Genomic DNA, 23,815 nt, shown 5'->3' with positions numbered 1-23,815 from the left:
TTCTACTGAGGAAAACTATGGTTTTCTCCACAGTTGGAACTAAAGCAGTTTACATTCTCTCCTCCTTTTTATCCACACAACAACCCTATGAGGTAGGTTAGGCTGAAAGTGTATGACTGATCCAAAATCACCCAGTGAGTTTCCACAGCAAGATGGGGATCTAGACCTGGGTATTGCAAATCCTACTCTGAAGCTCTAACCATTATACTACAATGACTTTCATAGGGTGGCTGCTGTTGAATAGTAGCAAGCAGCCAGGCCTAGTTGAATCATACAAGTCAGGTGGTATCAAGTCACCCAGAGGGTGCTGCTAGGGCTAGGCTTGCCAGCCTCCAGGTGGGACCTGGAGATCCCCCAGAATTACAACTGAACTCCAGACAACAGAGGTCTGTCCCCCTGGATAAAATGGGTGGACTCTGTGGCATTATATCCAGCTCCCCAAACTCTGCAGTCCTCAGACTTTACCATGGAATCTACAGGAATTTCCCAACCTTGAGTGGGCAAACGTAGTCCCAGGCCTGGCTCCAAACCTCCTGCTATTTAGCCATTCATACTGCAGGAGGAATCCCCCCCAATCTGAGCTCCAGTTCTGCTTTTTGCTTCTCTCTCTCTCTGGCTATCAGCCAGTCTATCTCTCACTGTCTATGTGGTAGAGCCTGAAGTAGATCCTTGTGGTGGCCATTTCAAAAGGTACTGGGGGGAATTCAACCCTCCCTGAGTTTTTAAAAAATGTTTTGTTTTTTTCTGCAAACCCATGGAGTCCCCTGAGTCTGTAGAAAAACCTGCTTGGGGAAAGTATGCCCTCTATCAGTGGAAATAAGTATCTGCACGCAGAGGGGATTGTTGAGAATTAAATATATAGATGCATGGGGTACAGGGAGCTGACAAAGAGAAATTTTCTCCCTCTTCCAAAATACTAGAACTCAAGGTCATCCAATGAAGCTGATGGGCAGTAGGTTCAGGACAGACAGAAAGAAATACTCCTTTACACAGGGAGTGATTAAAATGTGGAATTCGCTGCCAGTGGGTGTAGTGATGGCCATAGAAATAAACATCATCTTGTCCTTGTGGCCAGAAACAGTGGAGAGAAGACCAAAGCATGAGAACTAAGGTACTGATGAACTTTAAACTACTGTCACTTCAAATAAAGGTAGCCTTTCCTAACTAAATGTGTAGTTTAAGCTAAGCTCTGTATAGTGAAAAAGGACTGCGGTTTTTTCAACTTTTCTTTTGCTCAGTCCAAATGCCTGAAGAGAACATGTGTATTCTTTTTTTCATTCATCAAACTTTTACAAAATATTTTTAATATTTTAAAACTGATTTCTGGAAAAAATACCTTGCCTATTCGGTCTTGTTATCTCAAGTGTGGTAAGGAAGAGGGGCGGCTGGTCAGTTCACCATCCCTGGAGCATGATAGCTTGAATGTGCAAAGTCCTGGCAGATTGTCTCTGTGCTAGTCTGGGGAACAAAATGGGCAGGTGCAGCAACTAGGAAGAGCCTGTAAATGACAACACAGGCACAGAGTGCTAAATATGCAATTCCCTTTAGTAGGAGATGCTCTGAGTTGCTGGTAGCAATGGGTGTATACCATTTGGAGGGGGGGGCACTCCCAAGCCTCAGCTTGGCAATCCCACGCTAGCCCCTCACACTCCAGTACTGAGTGAGATCGTAATAAACTCACTAATGGAGTGTGAGGGGATGGGGTGGGATTGCCAAGCTGAGACTTGGGATAGTTGTGGTTTTTGTCCAAGATCCCAAGGCCAACCATAAAGAGTAGGAGGGGCTTGAGTCCATTCCTTCCCAGCCTCCATGGTAGATCTAAACTTCTGCCAAGAACTGTGTTCCCATCTTTGGCTCCTCCTCCTGTCCCTTGTATGTTGTAATGACTGTGTGACATAGATGTGTGGCTGAAGTTCAGGTCTGGATTTCTGGTACCATCTAGTTTTACTGTGAGCCTTGTACAATGAAATATAATACATAAACCATTTTAAATGCACTTTTAAAAATCCTGTAGGAACCCAACTGGCTTATCGTGTGAGACAAGTTTACTAAAACCCCACTGTGTATCACACTAGAAAGGGGAGGGGGACTTCCTCAAGGTCCCTAATCCCATTTTTGGACTCCTATTCTTCTCAGTTTTTATGTCATGCATATACTCTCCATGCAGGGCAGGAAGCTCAGACTAGGTGGACTCAGCGCTATATATTCGCTTTGCCATTTTAGAAATAAATGATGGAAGGAGAAACTAGCAACAGCGATTTTGCTCTGTCAGGAATTGGACTGAAACAAGCAAAAGCAATCACCTAATTCCATCCTGCAATGAATTATAAGTTGCCCCAGAAATGATGTTAACATGAAGGGATTCATATGTTATTTCTTTATTCATTCCCTCAAGACATTCAGTTTTCCTGGCTTTTTCATGCTTTCATTTTTCTGTACTTCAGATGCCTATAATAGTGTTGTGTTGATAGATGGAAAAGAACGAGAGCAACAGTGACAGGAAAATGTATTGCATCTATTTGCAGTTGGCATCAGTGAACTTTTTCGACATTCTCTTGAAGTCAGTGAAAGGGAGCTGTGATATTCTTTGTGTGTGTGTTATCTATTTATGGCACACAATCCTGCAGTGAGTACCAAGAATGCAATGTAGGGAAGCAGGACAAGGAAGACACATTTCCCTCCAAAATCTGAAACTGTGAACTCTCAAACAGATTACTGCCAGGCTTTGACTCTGTCCCTGACATATTTAAAAAAATACAGGAGTCTCGGCCTTTATTTGCAGGGCACAGTTGTTAACTGGAGCCATCCTGAATCATAGTCTGTGATCTGATTGGAAAGGATAAAATGCTCCCCCCACCTTCCCTGGTTAAAAAATATCATGTTCATGGCTGCCCCTGCAATGATGCTTTTTATTTCCCTGAATGCTGCTACTTCCTCCCTTCCTGAATTATTCACTTGGATGACCCCATATAACCAGGATTGCACAATAAATGGGATAAGAGCAAGTACAAGACAGCCCATCAGATTTAGCTATATAAAGGCATCAGTGAGTGTAAGGGATAGCAGCACCATAAACAATTTTTTAAAAAAATTCTGCAAGGACTGCTGGAAGAGAAAGCAAGTAATCACCAAAAAAAGGGATCTTGGGGAGGGCACTGCTAAAAATGTTTGCCAAAACCAAAAAACCAAAAAAACCCCACCCTCTGTGAATGGTTTTATCTTCATTCTAAAATGGCCATCCCCAGATTTTTTTAAAAGAAAAAAACCCTTGAAGATGGATCAGATATTTCATGGAGTCAGAGCACAGCTGGAGCATGGGCTCTTGGGGGTTAAGGCTGCCCTTCACTTATCCTGGATTGTCACCCTCCCACCATTACTGAAAAAAGAATTGCTTTACAAATATCTAACAGAAATATTAAACATCTTTTATTGCTTTAGGAACAGCATGAAGGCACTTTCAAATCATAAGATGTGCAGAATGGAAATCAGAACAGATGGAGTTCAGACAGCACTCTCTGGCACTTACCTGGCCGATGTGCCTTTGGAACAGCCATGTTTGTCACGCGTCCTCCGTCCTGAGGTTTGGGAGGTGATGCAGTAAACCTGCAAATCCCCGATTCTGATGGGGTGCTTGAGGTTAGGCTGTCTGTGTAGTCATTAGTCCCTGCCGTTAGCTGCTCTGAGGAGGTGTCTGATATGAAGCATTCTGTGATGGTAAACTTGGCATGTCGCAGCTGCTCTTCCATCTTGGCATGTTCATATGCTCTTGCTAGCTCTTCATATGTCGAGGAGGCACTTTCTGTGGAGACCATGCTGCTTCGAGCTCGATCTAAAGACCAAAAAAAAGGGTAGGTCCTTCAGGGGGGAAATTCTCTGATAGCTTTTTAAATAAACAAGGTTCAAGTTTTAGAGGGAAGAAGAGTTCTTGTTCTCTGTTAGTGCCTCTCTGCATTCCAACTTGGCCTAGGGATGGGCTTGAACCAAATTACGAATCGAAATTCATCATGAACTGGGCCCAGTTCTTGGTTCGCAAACCTCAGTTCAGGCCATCCCGTCCCCATGAACCTCCCAGGTGGCTTTAGGAGGTTTGTGTGGTTCGGGATGGCACACGTGCCGGTGGTGGGGCTTGAAGAAGGCATTTAAAGAGACTCTGGTCTCTTTAATACTGGAGTCTCTTTAAATGCCTCTAAGCCATGCCATGGCGGTTCTGCAACTCAGTGAGCGTACTCAGAAGGCAGTTAAATGTCTTCTGAGTTCACTTGTGAGTTGTGCTGTGGTGGCGGTACAGCTTGCAAAAACCATTTAAAGAGATCATAGAATCATAGAGTTTGAAGGGGCCATACAGACCATTTAAATAGTTTTTACAAGCCACACCAACAACTCAAAAGTGAACTCAAAAGTGTTTAAATGAGTTCAGTCATGCAGTGGCTTGGTTCGCAAAAGCCATTTAAAGGGATCCCTTTTGAAAGCTGCGTCACTGCATGACTTCTGAGTTCACTTGTGAGTTGTGCCGTGACAGTGGTGTGGCTTTCAAAAGCCATTTAAAGGGAACCTTTTAAATGGCTTTTGCAAGCTGTGCCACATCATGAACCACAAACCTCAAACTGGTTAATTAAATGGAAAGGTTCGTGGAGATTTGTGTTTTGTGACACCCCACGAAACACGAACCTTCACAAACCTCAATTTTCCTGGTTTGTGCCCATCCCTTGCTTGGACAATATCACCAAGTTTTAAAGGGCATGTTTTCTTAAAAGCATTATGCCAATCAGGTTACTTGAACTGAGAATGAAATGACTGGCAGAAAGACCTGTCTTTCATTCTTAAATACCATTTTGAACTGAAGGGGATTTCACTTTAAAAACAAATTCAGTGTTTGCAAATGATATATGGAAGGGTAATCAAAACTCACAGAAAATGGATATCACATAACGAATGACAGGATTGCACCATTTGGACTTGTTTCAAAGAACCACAAGGCAAAGAATGGGCAGAGAATACCCACAGACTGTATCTCCCTCCTCCCTCCTGCTGCAGCCCCTGTGCCTCCCACCAAAAAGTCAGGGGATCTTCAGAAGTACTGTGGAGTATAATTTGTTCTCTTCTCTGGCAGGAGTGAAAGGAGGTGTTTGGATCCAATCTACTGTCTCATTCTTCAACATACATTTCCCTTAAAGAAAGTAAGGATAAACCAGGGCTTCCCAACCTTTTTAGTTTTGGAATTTTGATTAAGTGTAGGGTGCAGGAAAGGAAAGGAGCTCATCAGGGTATAATGTAGGGTTTCAAGGTACTCACTCCTATTGTCTGCCACAGCTCCAGTGGTCAGTGGGAAAAAATAAAGTAAGAAATTGCCATCAACATGATAGCATTATGTTACTTCTAGAAGGAGCTGGAAATGACACCATGCCTCTGTAGGAATTGTCATAAACTCTATGTTAAAACCTGTCAAAGCCCCACCTTCCCTAGGCTCCAGCCCCCAAATCTCCAGGAATTTTCCAACCCAGAGTTGGCAACCACACACCAATGGCACACATCACTTCCAGGGAATACCTAGAAGTGATATCATGCCCATGGCACCCCCCATCTCTCTAACTTCCATCAGACTCCCACTGGCTGGCAACACTAGTGTAATGCCATAGTCCACCCTCCAAAGCAGCCATTTTCTCTAAGGGAACTTATCTCTATAGTATGGAAATCAGTTGTAATTCCAGGAGATATCCAGGCCCTGGCATGGTAGCAATCTTAAGATATAATCACTTTACTTTTAAAAGCATTTTTCACCTAGCCAGCCCTTGGTGGGCTTGCAGACAACAGAGAGGGAAAGAAGATACCTGGTCTTCCTACCTAGGACATGAAGGCCTTTAAAGGTAATAGTTAGCACTTTGAATTGGGCGAATAGGTAGTCAGTGCAGCTGATGCAGGATTGGAGCTATGTATTCTGTGCTGACCTTAGAGAGGAGGACTGCTGCCACATGCTGAGCCAACTGAAGCTTCCAAGAGCAATCAATCAACATTATGATCAACAGATCAGTCAACAACAAAGCACAGTCTACATACATTTAAAATTAATACAAAGATTAAAATTCACAAATATATTGTACTGTAACTGCTTATACATAAAAGTAATTTAAAAGTTTTGAATAGCTGCTTTCTTATGGACAGAGTCACAGCACAGAATAAGCTTCTGAGCTGGCTTCAAAGGCAGCCCCACAAAGAACACTAACACTAGTCCCATCTGGAGGTTACAGAGTAGCATGGATTAGTGTAGCCACGTTAACAGAATCTAGATAAAGGACCAGTTTATGAGCCAGATGTAATTAAGAGAAGGTGGTCCTTTCCATCAGGAATCCAGGAGCAGCCCCAAAGTTCTTAACTTGATCGACCATGGAAAGCTTAACTACATCTTAGTCTGGCAAATCAACACTACCCAAACATCTGCCTTCCCAACCAGCATCACTTTCATCTTGCCTAAATTAAACTTCAGTTTGTTTACCCTCAGCCACTTGAAATTGGCCACAAGACACTGGTCCAGCTGCCTCTGGAGGCTTGGACAGTGTTGGGTGTCATCAGTATACTGGTGAGAACCCACTCCAAAGCTCCTGATGATCTCAGCTGATAGTCTTATACAGAGATAAAAGAGCACTAGGGATAAAAATGGACCCTCGGGGTACCCAGCATGTCAAGTCCCAGCTACTTTATTCAGCTTATCCTATGGTAACTGCTTGTTTCCTGCCAACAAGAAACAAGTAAAACCAATGGACGACAATCCCTTTTATCCCAAACAGCCGTTGGCCCTCCAAGATATCATGGCTGACTGCATCAAATGCTGCTCATAGATTTAACAGTATCAGCAGAGATGCACTGTCCTTGTTCAACTTTATTACAGTGAACTCCAGTTTAAAAGCATATGTCATCAAAAAGGTTATCCCTAGAATATAATCTTCCCAGCAGAACCTGTTATTATAAATTTTGAAGCAACTATATATCATCAGTAAAAATGAACCCTTGCACCAACTGCAGTCATCCGGGAAGTGCCCTCCTAATATCCTTGCCCACAGAACAGTTTGTACACTACTGCTCAAGCTTTTTCAGTTTCTGAATCAACTTTGTGGAACACCTTCAGCAAGCAAGTGATGGGGGGAGGGTCCTTTGTTACGGAGTTTTACTTGGCCTTGCAATACAGCTTTTTGTAGAGGGTTCGCTTAACTGAAAAGTGTTGTTTGGGCTTTCTTTTTATAGTTTTCATGGTATTTATATAAAGTTTTGCTGAGTGACCTTTTGATAGATTTAACTGGCTGTTTGATACACTGTGTACTTTATTGTGGCATCTGCCTTGGCATACTTTAAGCTGCCTCCATTCCTGGGAGAAAGGCAGGATATAAATCTTTTAATAAAATAAATAAATGAAAATGACACGAGCTGAAGTTATTACCAACCTGTTACCTAGATAGCTCACTAATGAAAAAAAATGCCTTAATACATCCTCCAGATTATCTCCCATAACATCCCCCCTCCAAGTGAGATTGCCTGCCTTAACCCTACCCTCTTCAAGTATAATAAGGCATGCTGGTAAAATGTTCTGAAGGCATATCTGTAATGGAGTAAACCTTTCATCCCTTCTAGCTCTTCCCGTCTGGACATTGCTTCTTAATTGGCTTCTGATGGCTGTTTTGATTGATATTTTGCATTGTCACTTCAAGTGAGAACTCATTATTACTTCAAGTGAGAGCCCTCCCTGGTTTCATTTCCAGAAGGTTCTGTGAATTTTATGTAGCAAATTCTCATTCATTTCCTATGAAAAATCAGCAAGTACTCTGGCCCTGACCTGGAGAGCCCAGGCAAGCCTGATCTCGTCAGATCTCAGAAGCTAAGCAGGGTCGACTCTGGCAAGTGCTTGGATGGGAGACCTCCTTGGAACACCAGAGGCGGGGGCAGAATCTATTCAGCCACCCCTCTGAATATCCTCCAAGCCCCCAGTAGGGGTCAGTCACCAGGGGTCACCATGACTTCCAAGAGCACACACAGTCAGTAACCAGAGGTTTCCATGTCTTCCAGGTGTGCACACATTCATACGCACACAAATGAAATACAAAAAAATACAAAAAAATCAGTAAGTACTCTGTATCACATGTGTGTGTGTATTCAGTCACCAGCAAAAAAAAAGAAAGAAATTAGCAGTGAGTTCTTACTCCTCATACATTTTTTTTTCTCTCTCTCTTTTTGTATAGTTGCTGGTGACCGCAAAGTCTCATCTTCAATACAGGGTTCAGGATTGTTAGATGGACTAAGTCATGTGGCGTGAGTTATGTCTGATCTGATGATAATTTCTTTTCTTATTCAGAAGTCTAGAAACAAAGTTTCTACCTGTATCTTGAGATGGACTGACACTGTAACTGTCGCTCTCTTTATCCACAGACCCTGCAGCCCTGGGGGTTGGTAGCCTCCAATCTGTTGTTAAGGTGTGGGCTGATATAGTGGGATGGGGTCTGTTGAGAGTCCACTGGCTAGCATATCTGTTGCGAGCTGTGGGCCCCGTTTTTGCATTCCTTCGTGTTGTAGGATCTGCAATTAAAACACAGAGATAATCGTTGAACATAAGAAGCTCCCTCATACTGAGTCAGGCTATTGGTCTATCTGGCTCAGAGTGTCTACTGTGGTTCTTCAGGGCAGCTGGCAAAGAAGGATCTTTGCCAACACGTCTGATTTGGTATCATTTAACTGGATTTACCAGTCTGAATGCAAAACAAGTGCTTGAGAAATGAGCCACAGCTCCTTTCCTTGTGGGCGCCAGGAACTTAATTAGTCAATTAAATCCATAAGGAAAATGTCTAAAAGGAACAGGGCCACTACCACAATTCTGAAGATTACCTCTCTGATTAGGTTCCAAGTAGATACCAATCTTTTTGAAGCCAATGTAAAACCTCTCTTCCAGGTAGCTAAAGCAAAACTGAGTGGACATTGTGGCCCTGTAGTGGAGCATTGCTGCTGTTTTAACTACTGCTAAATTTGAAAACTAATGCCAATGGCTGACCACCCCCCCCATAAGGATAAAAAAAAATCTGTACAACAGGGCCACCCAGGGCTAGGGTTTAGGTTTATAAAAAGCCAGGAGAATGCCTAGGTTTGAAGGAAAATCTGTTTAAAAAAAAACAAAAAAAAACACTGGAGGTTATGCCACTCAAACAGGTCAGTAATGACCACATACACACACACACATACATGAAGAACTTTGAATGAATTTTGGTTTCCGTAGTGACTCAAAGTAGTGTCCAGTGTTGAGGAAGCAACTGCAGCACACCACTTGAAGGAGGTGTGTGGGGAGAAGCAGGAGCAGTGAGATGAGAGGGGAGAACAGAACCAGTGTGGTGCGAGGGGAGGGGAAGCAGTAGTCAGCTACATGTAGGGTTGCCGAAACACCTGGAGAAAATAATGTCTTGTCTAGGGGTGTATGTTCAGGTCTACCAGAACTAAAAATATACTAAAAAAATACCTTATTGATATTTTTCGGGTATATTTCAACCACAAATGTATCTGGGCTTTCTCAGGAAAACCAGGAAAAAAATTCCAGATATATTTGGGAATTACCGGTAGATCTGAAAACAGAGGAGAGACAGGAGCCGATTGCTCTCGCCTCTCAGCTGTTTGTTGGGTTTCTAACTTTAAAGAGACTACAGCAGATAGCCTGAGGATAAGGATCAGCCGTCCCAGGGGGAACAGACTGTTCCCGCCAGCTTGGCTTGGGGCTGGTTTCTCGTGCAGCCTGGTTTAAACTGGGCTGCAGGAGAAGCTGTCCCAGCCAGGATCTGCATGCCTTTGGGAGCGGGTTCCTCATGGCACACAGTTCCTGGGTCTCTCTTCTTCTGAAGAAGGAGAAGCCAAGCCAGCCCCAGGTTCAGGCTGACTTTTAAAAAATCCAGTATTTTTCTTCTTGCGTCTATTGGGCCAGAAAAAAATTCAAACTTTCCACAGACCCATCCCACTGTATCAGCCCACACCTTAAGAACAAATTTGAGGCTACCAATACTGTACCAGTATTCCCCGCTCCTGGATTTGCATGCCGGAGGGAGATCACTTCCTGAGGCATGTAGATTCTGGGTTTCTGCAGTGTGGTCTAAACCAGGCTGCAGGAGAAACCATCCCAGCCAGGCTCTGTGTGCCTCAAGAAGCGATCTCCCCACAGCATGCAGATCTGAGGCACGCAGATCCTGAGTCAGGCTCCTTCTACAGGAGAAGCCATCCCAGCCAGGATCTGCCTGCCTCTGGGAATGATCTGCCTGTGGCACGCAGATCCAGGAGCTGGCTTCTCCTGCAGCACAAATCCGAGGCTTGCAATTCCTGGGTCTGACTTCTTCTGCAGCCTGGTTTAACCTGTGCTGCAGGCGAAGCCACCCCAGCAAGGATCTGTGTGCCTCAGAGAGTGAACTCCCTGCAACATGCAGATCCTGGAGCTGGCTTCTCCTGGAACACGGTTTAAACAAGACTGCAGGAGAAGTCCTGGATCGGGCTGGCTTTAAAAAACCCCAGGTATTTCTCTTCCCGGGTCTATTTTACCCAATAAAATTTGGACTCTCAACAGACCCCATCCTACTATATCAGTCTTCTGAGCCCACACCTTAACAACGGATTAGAGACAATGCCATACTAGTATTGGGATCTAGAATTTTTTGGAAATACCTCCCCAAATAACTATTTTTTTTTAAATGCACCCCCCTAGTCCTGTCCCTTTAATAGAGGCTTTGCTTAGAAAGTCCACTTGCACGTTTAGGGATCTGGGCAGGTGGGCTGCCAGTAAGGAGACATGGAGTTGCAAACTACACGTAGCCATGGGCCCAGAAGGTTTGCACATCTGTTTGGATAGCACCAAAGGTAAGTCCCAGGCAGATGGAGGGCCCCGGGATGGGGGAAAAAGGTGATTGAGGCCCTTAAGGAATTGTTTGGTCTGCGGGTGAGAAAAAAAAGAGTAACCATCCACCGCAGGGTGGTTAGCGGAGATGGCAGCTAAATAAACACGCAACAAGGCACAACTAAGGCCCACTGGACAACAAGAAACCCCAGAGTGACGCATCTGTGGTGAGTATCATAGAAGGGGTGGGAGGGTGAAATGGGGCTCCCACGAAAAGGTTGCATGGATTCTCCCACCAGTCCAACGAGTTCAACACCTGAGCAGGGAGGATGACCCTCTGGGATTGGGGTTGAAGTTGTGGGTGAAACCTCTTGAGGAACCACAATTGGAGTGGCCTCATATGTAGCCAGGCAAAACTGATTACTGCTGTAGTGGCGGCCATCAGCCCAAGGAGACACTGGATTTGTCTCGCTGAGGCATCCCCCTGGTGATGAAGAAGACTTATGAGAGCAATAATGTTGGCAGCTCTTTTGGGGGGAAGAAACACCCTGCAGACCCTTGAGTTCAAGATTGCCCCAATAAACTGGACCCGCAATGAAGGGAGGAGCATGCACTTTTTGAGGTTGACTGTCAGTCCTAATGCTTCCAGGACACCCAAAATGAGATCTACCGCACGGAAGAATACAGGTGGGCAGCGATGACTACCATCATCTTCGTAAAAACTTGAGGGGGGGGGGTAGATAGCCCAAAAGGAAGGGCCTTGTACTGAAAATGTCCCTCTCCTACAGCAAAACGCAGAAACATCCTATGAGCTGGATGGATCGTTACGTGGAAATACGCATCTTGCAGATCCAGAGTCACCATCCATCCACCTTGTTCGAGAAGTGGAAGGATGTTCTGCTGAGTCGTCATACAGAATTTCTTGTAACCTATGAACCAATTGAGGTTTCTTAGGTCCATAATGGGACAGAGGCCTCCGTCCCTCTTGGGGACTGTAAAATAACGGGAATAAAACCCCTGGTAATGCTGGGATGTAGGGACCGGTTCTATAGCATCTTTTTGGAGAAGGTTTTGAATTTCTTCCAGGAGTGTGCTGGACGGTTGAGTGAGCACGAAGTTGGAGGTTGTTGGAGCTTGGATAAACTTGATAAGGTATCCCTTCTTGATGACAGAAAGAACCCACCAATTCGAATTTATCTGGTGCCAGGCAGGGAGGTAAGGGGACAGGCGGGTGGGAGACATGTGTAGATGACCGGAGTCAAAGGCTCTGTTTAGAGATGTTAGGGGCCTTAGCCCTAGACTGAGCAGGCAATGAAAACTTAGGTTTCTTTTCATAAGGATGTGAAGAGACATTTGGAGATCTCTGCCACTGCGTCTCTGGGGAAGACTTGAGTGAGAATCTGTGGGACCAGGATTTGTTCCATGATTTTGCCCTGCTGTGTTTAGGGGCTGGAGAGACTCCTAAATCACGTGACATTTTGATATTCGTGTCGAGGTCTTGCAAGACAGTATCTGTCGTGGAGCTGAAAAGATCTTCACCCTCAAAAGGAAGGTCCTCAACAAAGGATTTGGTATCCTGCTGCAGAGCTGTGGAGCATAACCAAGCATGGCGCCTAAGGGCAACTGCTGAGGTGAGAGTCTTGGCCACCACATCCAGGGTGTGTTTAGCAGCATTAAGCTAAAAGCATGCCTTCTTTTTGAATTCGCCTAGCTTGGCGATTAAGGTCCTCAGGGAGGATTGCAATAAACTCAGACAACTGCTCCCAAGCAGCATATTGATATTTCCCCATACATGCAGTATAGTTGGAAGTTTTGATGCCCAATTCTCCTGCGGAATAGAACTTCCTGCCGAAGGAGTCTAATTTTCTTCCTTCCTTGTCAGGGGGAGTGTAATGACTATGTCTGCCCTTCGAGGAGGAGGTGACGACCACCAAGTTCAGTTTAGGGTGAATGAACAAAAACTCAGCACCTGTTTCCTGCATCTTATACATGTGATCCATCCTCTGGCTAGAGATGGGAATGGAAGCCAGATGGGACCAGGGAGCTTTAGCCATTTGCAGCAGGACCGAAGTCATGGGCAACGCGATGGCTGTGGAAGTGTCCATCCGAACAATATCAAATACAAAGTCTGTAACTGTAGGTGGGGGTTGAACAGTCAACAGGGCCAGCATGTTAGCCATTCGCTTAACAAAATCCCCATAAGACTTAAGGTCCACAGAGAGGGATATCAGGAGATCCTCCCCTATTTGTTGCAGTGGAGAAGGTTCCACTGGGGGATCTGAGTTCTCGTCTCCAGAGTGAGATGAAGAATCTGAGGAGACGGAATGATCCGAAGGCTCTGCTGGTGGCTTATGAATCTTGCCCATTGGTTGCGATGGTTGTGGTTTGACAAACTCCGATGTTGGGGGAGGGTCTCAATCTCGGAATGGGCCAGTGTTGGAGACATCAAGGCCGTCGACCCGGACACAGGAGTCGACATCGAGGCATGCCCGACAGGATGAGGGAGATTGATGATCCCACTCCATCGATGCGTATGGGGGAAGCCGTGGCATGCCACTAGGAAAAGGGTAGTCCCCATACTGACACTGGCATTGATCCCAGGAAGGTGTAGGGGGGTGGAACGGTCCTGCTGGTCGATCTCGATTGTTGGGTCGATGCGGGAAAGGATGCATGAAGGTGCTCGCTCCTTGATCCGAGTGAAGGCTCTCGACACTGAAGGATTGAGAGACTTGTCTTAAGTCCATATCCTGCTCCGAGTCCATGAGCTGGATAGGACGCAGCAAAGTTGAAGGTGGTGCACCTTGGAACTTGCAACGGCCAGAGGAGTCAAGCAAAGCATCCCCAACAGGAATCACGCCCGCAGCCTGTCATGGGGTCGACAGAGCCTTATCAGGGAAGCTTTCTTATGCTTCTTATGCTTGACAGGCCAGTCGTCCTTGCCCTCCCTATGTTTCTTAGTTGGAGTGTGGGCTTTGGACTGGGATGCTGGGACCGAACATTACAGCACCGGTAGATCGACATCGGAATGGGCCAGTGTTGGAGACATCAAGGCCGTCGACCCGGACACAGGAGTCGACATCGAGGCATGCCCTGAAGTGTCCTGCGATGGCGCCATCGGTGAGAGTGCCAACTCCAGCAATGCAACATGAAGTCTGGTGGCCCTATTCTTTCTCGTCTGCTTCGAGAATTTGGCGCAATGGGCATAAGAGTCCACTTGGTGTGATTCTCCGAGGTACAGGAGGCAAAGGAAGTGTCTGTCAGGGGGTCTGATTTTGCTATCGCACTTCAAGCACTGATTGAAGAAGCCCCACCATTTGGCCATAGGCTGGGGGGCAGAGGTAGTCTGCCGAAGCAGAACCACCAACAACAAAAAGAGTCCAATTTGCAAATTCACTATTTTCTATTTCCCTAACTAGGAAGCAGTTGAAAGAAGACCCGAAGGACAGAGAGAAAAGTTACCGATTGAAGTGGAGAAGATCCTACTAGTGCGGCGGTCAGAAGAGAACTGGCGGGATTGTCGTGCCCCTCCCTTAGTCATGTGCAGTGGAGCCCGGCGCATGATTGGGGAGAGGGCACGAAAATCCCTTTCGCTTTCTATGTTACCGATTGGAGTTGGTGCAGGCGCACTATATCCCAGAGGTGTGATGCACAGAGACCACAAAGAAGATACTCAGTATTCCTTCCAAGATTGAAGAGGAGCTTCACCTGTTAACAGGTCCCTTATAACCCTTTGTACAGGTCATTGCCAATTGGGAGCATTCTTTAAGCCACATGTAGAAGCTAAGAAAGCAACAGATTTAGCACACAATTAAGAGGTGGCAGAATGAAGATTTCTTCATTGCATACAGGCAATTTTAGTGTGGATTTGTGCCAAACAGGAAAATGGGCCACATACACACTGACATACAATGAGATTTACTCTTTTGTCCCTGTCTCCATATACAATAAGATCTAACCCATTAGTTAGATAAGCAGATGGATGAGCTAAACAAGATTGTGGAACTTTTTGCCAAAAGAACCTGCTTTCCCCCTCATTGTTGGTTTTCTGGCATGAGTTTAGAGCTAGAAGTGTACCAAGGATTTTTACTGCACCATCCTAAACAGAGTTATGCCCTACTAAGCCTGTTGACTTCAATGGAATGAGGAGATTGTAACTCTGTTTAGGATTGTACTGTTAATGTCTCCAGTGCTGCTGATTGTTTAGATTACTTGATGTTGCTGTTACCCACCTTGGGTCCTAAGATGCTCAGGAGAAAGCCGGGCATATAAACATTTTAAACAAATAAATAAAATTTAAATTGATGCCTGTATTCTGTACAGACCAGCACTGTATCTGCTGGCTGGTTCTATACTTGGTCTTTGGGACTGTTCTATTCTGTATGATGTTTTCTACTTGTAAGGCTTTTAGCAGTTCCATTTGGGTAGAAGGGCAGAGTATAGTCTTAGTAAATATAAGCCATATTCAAATACATGAATTCAAATCGATGACTAAATTCAAATACATTATTATTCAGTTTCCTTTTATTCAACTTGCTTGTTGAGCCAGTGGTCATTTTATGTCATCCAAATCAAATATGCTTTGGGGTTTTTTTTGTTTTTTTTAAAAACCCAGACCCAGTACTTCAGAGATCTTGCCAAAATCTCGATGCCCGTAATCCTTATTTTCTTGTTTCTGAGGGATGGATGGGTGTGGGTACAGTAATAAAAGAATGGAACATAAAAGCAGTAGAGAGATATTTTTTCTTTGGAAGTGTCTAAAAGTGTATTACTAACAATAGGGAGCCATAGAATTAAAATATAAATTCAGACTTATTAAAATGTGATTTGACTGGTCTTTTTTTGATTAAAATGCCAAAGCTGTTCCGTTGAGCTAAGGACACACACACACACAGAGAGATATAAGGATTATTCATAAATCATTCCTTCACACAGAAAGATTGACAGCTTTTTACTTACAAAGCCATTTAAAAATGTAAACTGTCCTTGTGTTATTCACTCTTTGAGATTAGGGTAATCATCAGCACAAAAAAACAAAGAGATGCTGAGCAATGAATGTTGTGCCCCAGCTTTTCTGCTGAGCAAAGACAACCATTAGCTGAGAATCTGGCTGAGCAAAACAAAGACAGCCCCCAACTGGACCGACCACTGCTGCTTTGTATATTGATTGTGCAATGTGTTTTGTAAGCAGTACATAATCAGCGCCAAAGTGCTAGGAAACACTCCAAACATCAGAAAAACTGGGCTTCATTTTGTCAAAATTAAAAACTTCAGTTTGGTGAATGAACAGGATTTTGAATCGCCCTGTAAATCCCACAAAAGAGAATTGACATATGAAGTAGTACAGAGGACTGGGGACAGGAGGGAAATCAATAGGAACAAACCACCCCAGTGTGACATTTTCTTGAGAATGTCGCAGCCTTTCCATAAGAACCAAAACAAGTCATTTTGATTCTTAGCACTAAGATGGTACTAGCCTTGATGCAGCACCACTGCAGCTGTGTCCCATCGACATATTATGCAGGGGAGCAGGGGGAGCAGTAAGTGGCAAGGAGTGATGACCTTGCTGCAGAGCAGCGGCTGATGCCCTAGTTGCTCAAGCTATCAGGTGAGGTGTGTGTCTGAGCAGTGCAAGTGGGTTTTTTTGGGGGGGTGAGGCAGGGGTTCCACAGGGGATGTCATGACTGAATAATACAATAGGAACACTCAACCTTTAATCAAATGTATTTTTAAAAAGAATATACAATTCCTTTAAAAATGTACAGTCCCTGACCTTGAAACGTTGTGCAAACCCAATTCACACAACATTCACTATTACAACAAAGACACTTACTGGGGGTGGTCAATATAAAAGGCTAGGAAAAAGGCCCGTTGTGGAAATAAATACAACGGCCTCTAGAAAGAGGCTCTGGGCGGGTGCCCCGGCCTTGGACACTCAGTGTCAATTTGCTGTGGCGACCTCAGCAGGGTATAATGACACTGAGTCCACCATTTTCTGCAGAGGAACTGATCTCTGCTACCTAAAGAACAGTTGTAATTTTGAGTGATCTCCAGCCCTCACCTGGAGATTGGCAACGATGGTTCCCCAGAAGGGAATAGTTGGTTTGGAGGGTGGAGTCTATGGCTTTGTACCTGTCTGAGGTCCCATGCCTCCTGAAACCTCACCTTCTCCAGGCTCCATCCCTCACATCTCCAGGAATTTCCCACCTGGAGTTGGCAACCCTATCTCCTTCCCACCCAATCATCAACCTACCTTTCTTTCCCCCTCAGTTTTCAGCTTTCCACCCCCCACACACACCTGCAGCCTCTCCCGTGCTCTGAAGCCCTGACTGCTACGTCACATTGGCTGTCATACGGGGGCCACCTCAGCAGCATATAAGGATACAGAGCCCACCATTTTCTCCAGGGGAACTGATCTCTGCCATCTGGAAAGCAGTTGTAATTCTGAGTGATCTCCAGCCCTCACCTGGAGAATGGACACATTTTACCTCAGAACAGCAAAACTGTTTAGAATGTTAGAGGCAAAAGCCAATCAAGTCGCATATGCAAACGACCTCTGTGTTCCAAGGCAGAGGCCAATGAGGCTGCATATGCAAATAACCTCTGTGTTCTGACTGGCTATGGGGGGGAGAGGAACAGCAAAATGTTTAGAATGTTGGAGGCAGGACTCAGGCAAAGCAGCCAGTGGATAGGGAGACCCTCTGAATGACAGATCAGAGAGCGAACTGATTTTGGAGCGTGTGGAATGTTCTAGAGAAGTGTCACCACCATTCGGCTTTTATTTATAAGGGAGATTACTATGGTCATGGAGAATGAGGAAATGAAAAGGCAGAAGATGAAGATCAAGAGAGAAGAGCCCTGAACATTACAAAACCTTTTGCTTCCTGGACAGAGAATTCTGGGATATGGGGCAGCCAGAGAGAAAAGGGCAAATTACATTAGAGGAATCAGATATTCAAAGAACACAATAGACATAGGAAGGGAAGCATAAACAGCCAGATTAACAAACAGCAAAACATAGCAAACTGAAAACTGTGCGATCAAGCACATTGCAAACATATAAACTGCCCACCAGGACAGTTCTGGAAAACCCAAAAGGACTTTAGCATAAGAGTCAGATCAGCAAGTTTATGAAAGAACCATCCTTTCCTTCCATGAACCTAACAATTGCATGTTGGAACTGTTCCAGTCACAGAAGAGCAGCTGCCATCTTGTGTGAATTTGTGCCTTGAAACATAAGGTTGAATTGTGGTCTCTCTTTCGCTCTCTCTTTAGTAGAAATTAGAGGCTCATCTATTATTGTCATGGAATCTTTTCCCCAATTTAAGAACATAAGAACGTAAGAGACGCCAATGTTGGATCAGGCCAAAGGCCCATCCAGTCCAACACTCTGTGTCACACAGTGGCCAGAAATACCAGTGCCATCAGGAGGTCCTTCAAACATTGTGGTATACTATTAATTTTGATTTTAATTGTGAGCTTATGTAGCTGTAAGAATGCAGCTATAAGAATGAGCTGTGATCAAGATGGCTGCTGAATCAAGCCTTACTTCTCCCATGAACTCACAGTGTTGCCTTAGGTAGGTCACTCTCTCTCTGAGGCTCAGTACTCTCCCTACATCATTCTGCAATATGGTGATAGTAACACAGGCCTTTCTTTACATGGCTGTTGTTAAGGATTACTTCAGGTAATGTATGTACGGTGCTTTAAACTCTAACTCGTAGGAGAGGGGAACCCCTCCACTTTCTTACCAAGCTCCTCTGCAGCCACCACTGGGCCCTCCACACAGCTCCCGGGCTCCCCTGCAGCCACGGTGCCTCCTAGGCTTCCCCACAGCTGCCTCTGGGCCTGCCACAGCTCCCAGGCTCCCCCACAGTTGCTGCTGGGCTACTGCAGTTTCCAGAATCCCCTAAAGCCACCAATAACGACACAGGAGGTAGGTGCATTCTCTGGGCTTGCAGAGAATGCTTTTCTATTTGGGGGCAGGAATTTACCCCCCCCCCCAATGTATTTTTTAAACATTTCATATTTTTCTGCAAACCTGGGAGGTCCCTCCCAAGTTTGCAGAGATTCTGTTTAGCATCAGTGTGGCCCCGGTCCACAGACTTTGATATCCACAGATGGGGGCAATTCTTTGTTATTTTATATATATATCTATATCTTTTATACATACATACATAGATACATGTATATGATTTATTACCAATGCAACATATTATCTTTCATACTTACTTGTTCCCGGCCGTGCATCAGAAACATCTACCAGTGGTCCAGTAGCTTGTGAGACAGACTGGTAATGTACTGTGTGAGTGACAGTCAATGATTTCTGTTTTGATGTCTCTCCAAAATCAGCATCGGTTAACAAGACTGTAGATCTATCATCTGGGGGAAAGGAAACGATAAAAGGAAAATGTCGAGTATGGTGTCTCATTTTGTATGTGGTTCATAACTGTGTCTTAAAAACCAGCATATGGCTCTTTTTTCAATATCTTGACAAACACCCAGAGAAGAAGAAGAGAGAAGAGAAGAGAAGAAGAGCTTGTTGTCAAAGGAGAAGACCTTTTAACGTGAAATACATTTTCTAAGATGTACAGATATGAAAAATCCCTTCTAAAAAAAAGAAAAAGAATCGCATGCATGTCCTCCTTATTGCAACTGAGCCAATCCAAATAGTAATACTATGCCTAGTACTTAAAACAACACTAAATTAATGGGTTTTTTATATTAAATGGCACTAGTTCAACTAGTGATGTCATTTGGAATTTAAGTTTTCAAATTCCCAAACACTGTCCAAGTGAACTACAGGAATCTTTCAGACTCACAGGGATAAAAGACTGGAACTCATGCCTGGGTCCTGTTTGCCAGATGTGTGCTGGGAGTTCCATGCCTGGAACTCAATCCCCAGATGAGCTAGGTCTCATTCAGATCAGACCCTTCCCCATGGGCCTGCACTTGCCGCTTGTTTGCCGCCCTGAGCCATACGGGTAGGGCGGGATATAAATCCCAGAATAAATAAATAAATAAATAAATGGGCTATTTAATGCCCCCGACAGGGCATTTTCCAAACGTGAAATGTCCAGAGATGTTGCTATTAGAGTGCTGGGGATCCATACTAGTTTTCTAATGGGGCAAACAAAAACTACCAGAACTGTTTTAGGTCAGGAAACAGCAGAGAGGGGGTAATTTTAAGCCTCCTCTCCCAGCATGCCATGGTCCCAGTGCCCGGAAACTGAACTTCAACCAGGGAATGTGCAGCACACATTTGATCTGCAGGACCCAGTATGGACCCATGGAGGACGTGAGGAAAATATAGGAGGCAAAGAAAATAAAATGATTAGGATGAGTCTCTATTAAATCGACAGAAGGTCATATGAATCACCCAGTGATACGCAGCTTGAACAAACAATACATTTAAATGCTCAGTTCAGTCATACAATGCATTGAACCTTTCTGTACATTGTCATAGTTATTTCTGGAATTTCTTAATAGTAGTGTAAACCATGAGGATTGCCTGCATCAAAATGTAATATGACTTTTAAATATACTTTCACACAGATTGCCAATGGTAGGGTTCCTCCAATTTTACTTGGTTGTAGAAGATGATCTTCTCACCAATTCCTGTTCACTGACAGGAGTCTATTAACATGAATGACTATATGTAATAAAACACTAGAAACATACTTTTTGCACCCAAAAGGTGATAAAGTGTATGAACAAATCACTTTGTCTATGCTCAAAAGAGGTACTTCAGTTCAGGTTGGAAAAAAACCAACACTTTGGCAGCGACCAGACACCCTGTTACAGAAGCACTTATCAAAATTGCAGTAGCTAATCTGCACTACAAAGACAGGATTCAGGGTATGATAACTCAAGGATAAAGGTGTGGGGGAGGGCAGAATAGAACATGGCAAAAAACAAACCGACAAAGAAGCAAACACAGGAAGTACCAGAAGAATCCATATTCATATTTAGCTGTTGTTAAGGTGAGCCCTGCCTTTGGTGCACCTTTTGGTGTGCTAGATATTAAGAGTTCTCTGCTCACATTTTTTTCTAAAAACCTGGCCACATAATGGGAGTTGCTGCCATCCATTTCAACATTCTGGCTCTGCAAGAGAAATGTGTAGGGATGTTCTGGCAGCAAGGTCAACTGTGTGAGAGACAGACACAAAATTGCCAGAAGGGACAACATGATGTGTCAGACTCAAAAATCAGCTAAAGGATACATGCTGGCAGCCAGCATTGCATAGTAGTTAGAATGTTGGACTAGGTTTTGTGGAGACCCACTCAGCCACAGCCTACTCCCTCAGCCTAACCTACTATCAAAGGGTTACAAAGCTTTCTCTCCCTCAGCCTAACCTACTATCAAAGGGTTTTTATGAGGACAAACTCAAGGAGGGATGAACCATGTACATTGCAATAAACTCCCTGGCGGAAAGGTGGGATAAAAATGGCATAGATGGAGATGGTACCTCAAGACTAAGATGTAGTCAATGATGCTTGACCTCTCTAGCTGTGGGGCTGTGCTTCAGATAGCTGCAGGGCAGTGGAATTTCTCTAAAGGTCTGTCTCCCACAATATGGTTTTACTATTTCTAATGGAGCCGTGTGGGATGCAGCCTTGCAAACCAGGTAATTCATAGATTGGGTCTCAACTGGCTTGAGCCTCATTACTGAGCCAGCAGCACAGGCTGTAAGCTTGCTGGCCTAGTATTTTTTTTGGGGGGGGGAGTTGATTCCCCCATTCTTTCTGTGTGTCCAAGCCACCTCCACCATTTTCTTTGCTACTTGTGCCACAGATCTTGGTCTCACCTACAAAATGGCCCATTTCCTATCTTGGACAACTGTAGCAGAGTGAATCAGTAGGGAAGTATACTTTCCATTCTTTCAAAGTCAAATGCATTTAAATCCTGTAACTTAGATTTTTGGAATTTGAAGTAAGGGTTTTCTCCTTGAGTTATGTTTGTTTGTTGTTTTATTCTGCAGTAAGGGCTTACTAGATGTCTTTATTACTCCAGCAATCAAATACAGAATAAACTTTGTTTTTTATTTTCAAATATATATATTCTATAAAAGTAGCAATACAAAGCCTCTGGACAACACAGCTTACCAATGGTCTCCATTGTATCCCTCTCTTCAATCAGAAGCTGAGCTCTGGGAATGTCTATGTGCATTCTCAAAGTCTGTTGTTGCTTGTTAAGTGTATCCGAAGTCCTTGTATTCTTACTAGGATTTTTTTTAAATGCAAAACAAACAAACAAAAAAGAAACATCTATTAAAATTAAAAACCAAGCAAAGAAACAAACTAAACACTATTTTAAAAGAATTCATGTTTATTTTTAAAATAAAAGGACCAACCAAAAGAACCTAACAAGTTGTGCAAGCTTTTGAGTTCTCCAGAAGTCTTAATCAGGCTGGATGATTTTAAAAACAGACATGGAGAAAAGCAGATGCTTGAGTCCTGATCTTAAGGACTCTTATTTGTATCCTGTACAGAATGCCAAGCAGATGTTACTAGATAAAAGGGTTCGAAGTGGAGGTGGTATCAGGTTGCTCCTTTGGCCTTGTGGAAAAAGGAAGAAGAATGGCCAACTTCAAATGAAAACATTTTTAAAAAATAGTCAATCAAACAGCCTGCTAAGACTAAATGGAACAATTGGATTTTGGATGTTAGAGTACAGGAGGGAAAAGTATTAGTTGTCATCACATTAAAAAAACCAACAAAAACCCTGGACTTACTTTTATCTGATGCACTATGTAAAGAGTCCAGTTGAAGCCAGATTGATCAGAAAGATGATCCTAACAAGTCTTCTCATTAGGTCTTTCACATACAAACTGCATTAATTTTAAGCAGGAAGTCCAGAAAAAATAAGGGATGAGCACAATGAAGGATTATAAAAGCCCTCCCTTGAGACTGATGTTTAAGACCATCTTGCAGAAGCAGCTCATGAAGCTGTTAGTTCTCCTTCTCTGCTTCCATTTCTTAAAGACAGAAAACTAATGAACCCTCCAGCCAGCAGGGAAGGAAGATTGCTAACGTGCTCATGATACCTTAGCATACTGATCAACCTAGAAACTGGACATCTTACAAGCAGCTGCTTATTCAAGCTTCTATACAGATAGCAGTAATTTCATTAAGGCGGCTCACCTCCTGTAACAGATTCTGCTGTTTGTCCTACGGACACTGAAGTAGCAAAAAATTAGCAATCCAATTACCATTCCTGTGCTAACTCCTAGTGATTGATGTAGCATTTAAGCACAGACATAAGAAACAATTAATGTGTTATCACTGAAGCTATTATTTCCTCATTTTAAAATTTGTGTACTGGAAAATTACACTTGGAATGAGCTATGAAGCAACATTATTTTGTGTGTGTGTGTGTGTGGTCACAAAAACTTGTAGCAAATTCATATCAGACACAGAGTGTTTGGTAAACAATATCTATGAAGTTTCAAGACTGTTCACGCTGACAATTATTTGTACAGATAAATTACAAGATGAAGGGTATGGAAATGATGCAGATAATTTTTAACACTTGCTGACATTTACATGCTAGAATTTACATACTAGAATTATCCATGAACTAGCAGACTATATAGTCATAGGGCAATGGTTCCTGTTAAATATCCTTCAGCTGTTGTTCTGGATATACTTTTGCTCCACCATCTCTTTCGCCCCAATGCTACCTAAGAGCCTCTTGCTCTCTCATATGATGCTGTCCTTTATGCGCAAGCACAGGTAACCTCAAACCCCAATGCACCAGTGCAGTCATACCAGTAGGGAAAAAATTACACTAGAAGAGCACCACTCTTACACCTGCTAAAGGATAGTGCTAGTATAGTTGTTGCACTGATGGTGCTGATACTATAAAGAGGACAAGAGGGGTGAAGTTGCTCCCTTAGGGATTGGTCCTCCTTGGTGATCATTTAATGTTATGGCTGCAAAAGAGGGTGTATGTTTAACACTCCCCATGGAGTGAAC

General features: G+C 43.8%; 1 protein-coding gene across 1 annotated transcript in view; it reads right to left on the bottom strand.

Annotated features, from left to right (window-relative positions):
* Positions 1–23,815, bottom strand: part of DSCAM (Down syndrome cell adhesion molecule) — a 272,597-nt gene that overhangs the window by 43,368 nt on the left and 205,414 nt on the right. The window contains exons 27-30 of the mRNA XM_015425577.1: positions 21,944–22,059; positions 19,070–19,219; positions 8,362–8,559; positions 3,527–3,829 (exon numbers count right to left, since the gene is read on the bottom strand). Of these exons, the coding sequence (XP_015281063.1) occupies positions 3,527–3,829; positions 8,362–8,559; positions 19,070–19,219; positions 21,944–22,059 (767 nt within the window). The remainder of the gene's footprint in view (positions 1–3,526; positions 3,830–8,361; positions 8,560–19,069; positions 19,220–21,943; positions 22,060–23,815) is intronic.

The sequence above is a fragment of the Gekko japonicus genome, unplaced genomic scaffold, assembly GCF_001447785.1.
Source record: "Gekko japonicus isolate JY-2015 unplaced genomic scaffold, Gekko_japonicus_V1.1 scaffold868, whole genome shotgun sequence".
NCBI lineage: Eukaryota > Metazoa > Chordata > Lepidosauria > Squamata > Gekkonidae > Gekko > Gekko japonicus.
Note: the sequence above shows the minus strand (reverse complement) of the source record. Positions and strands in the feature narration are given on the sequence as shown.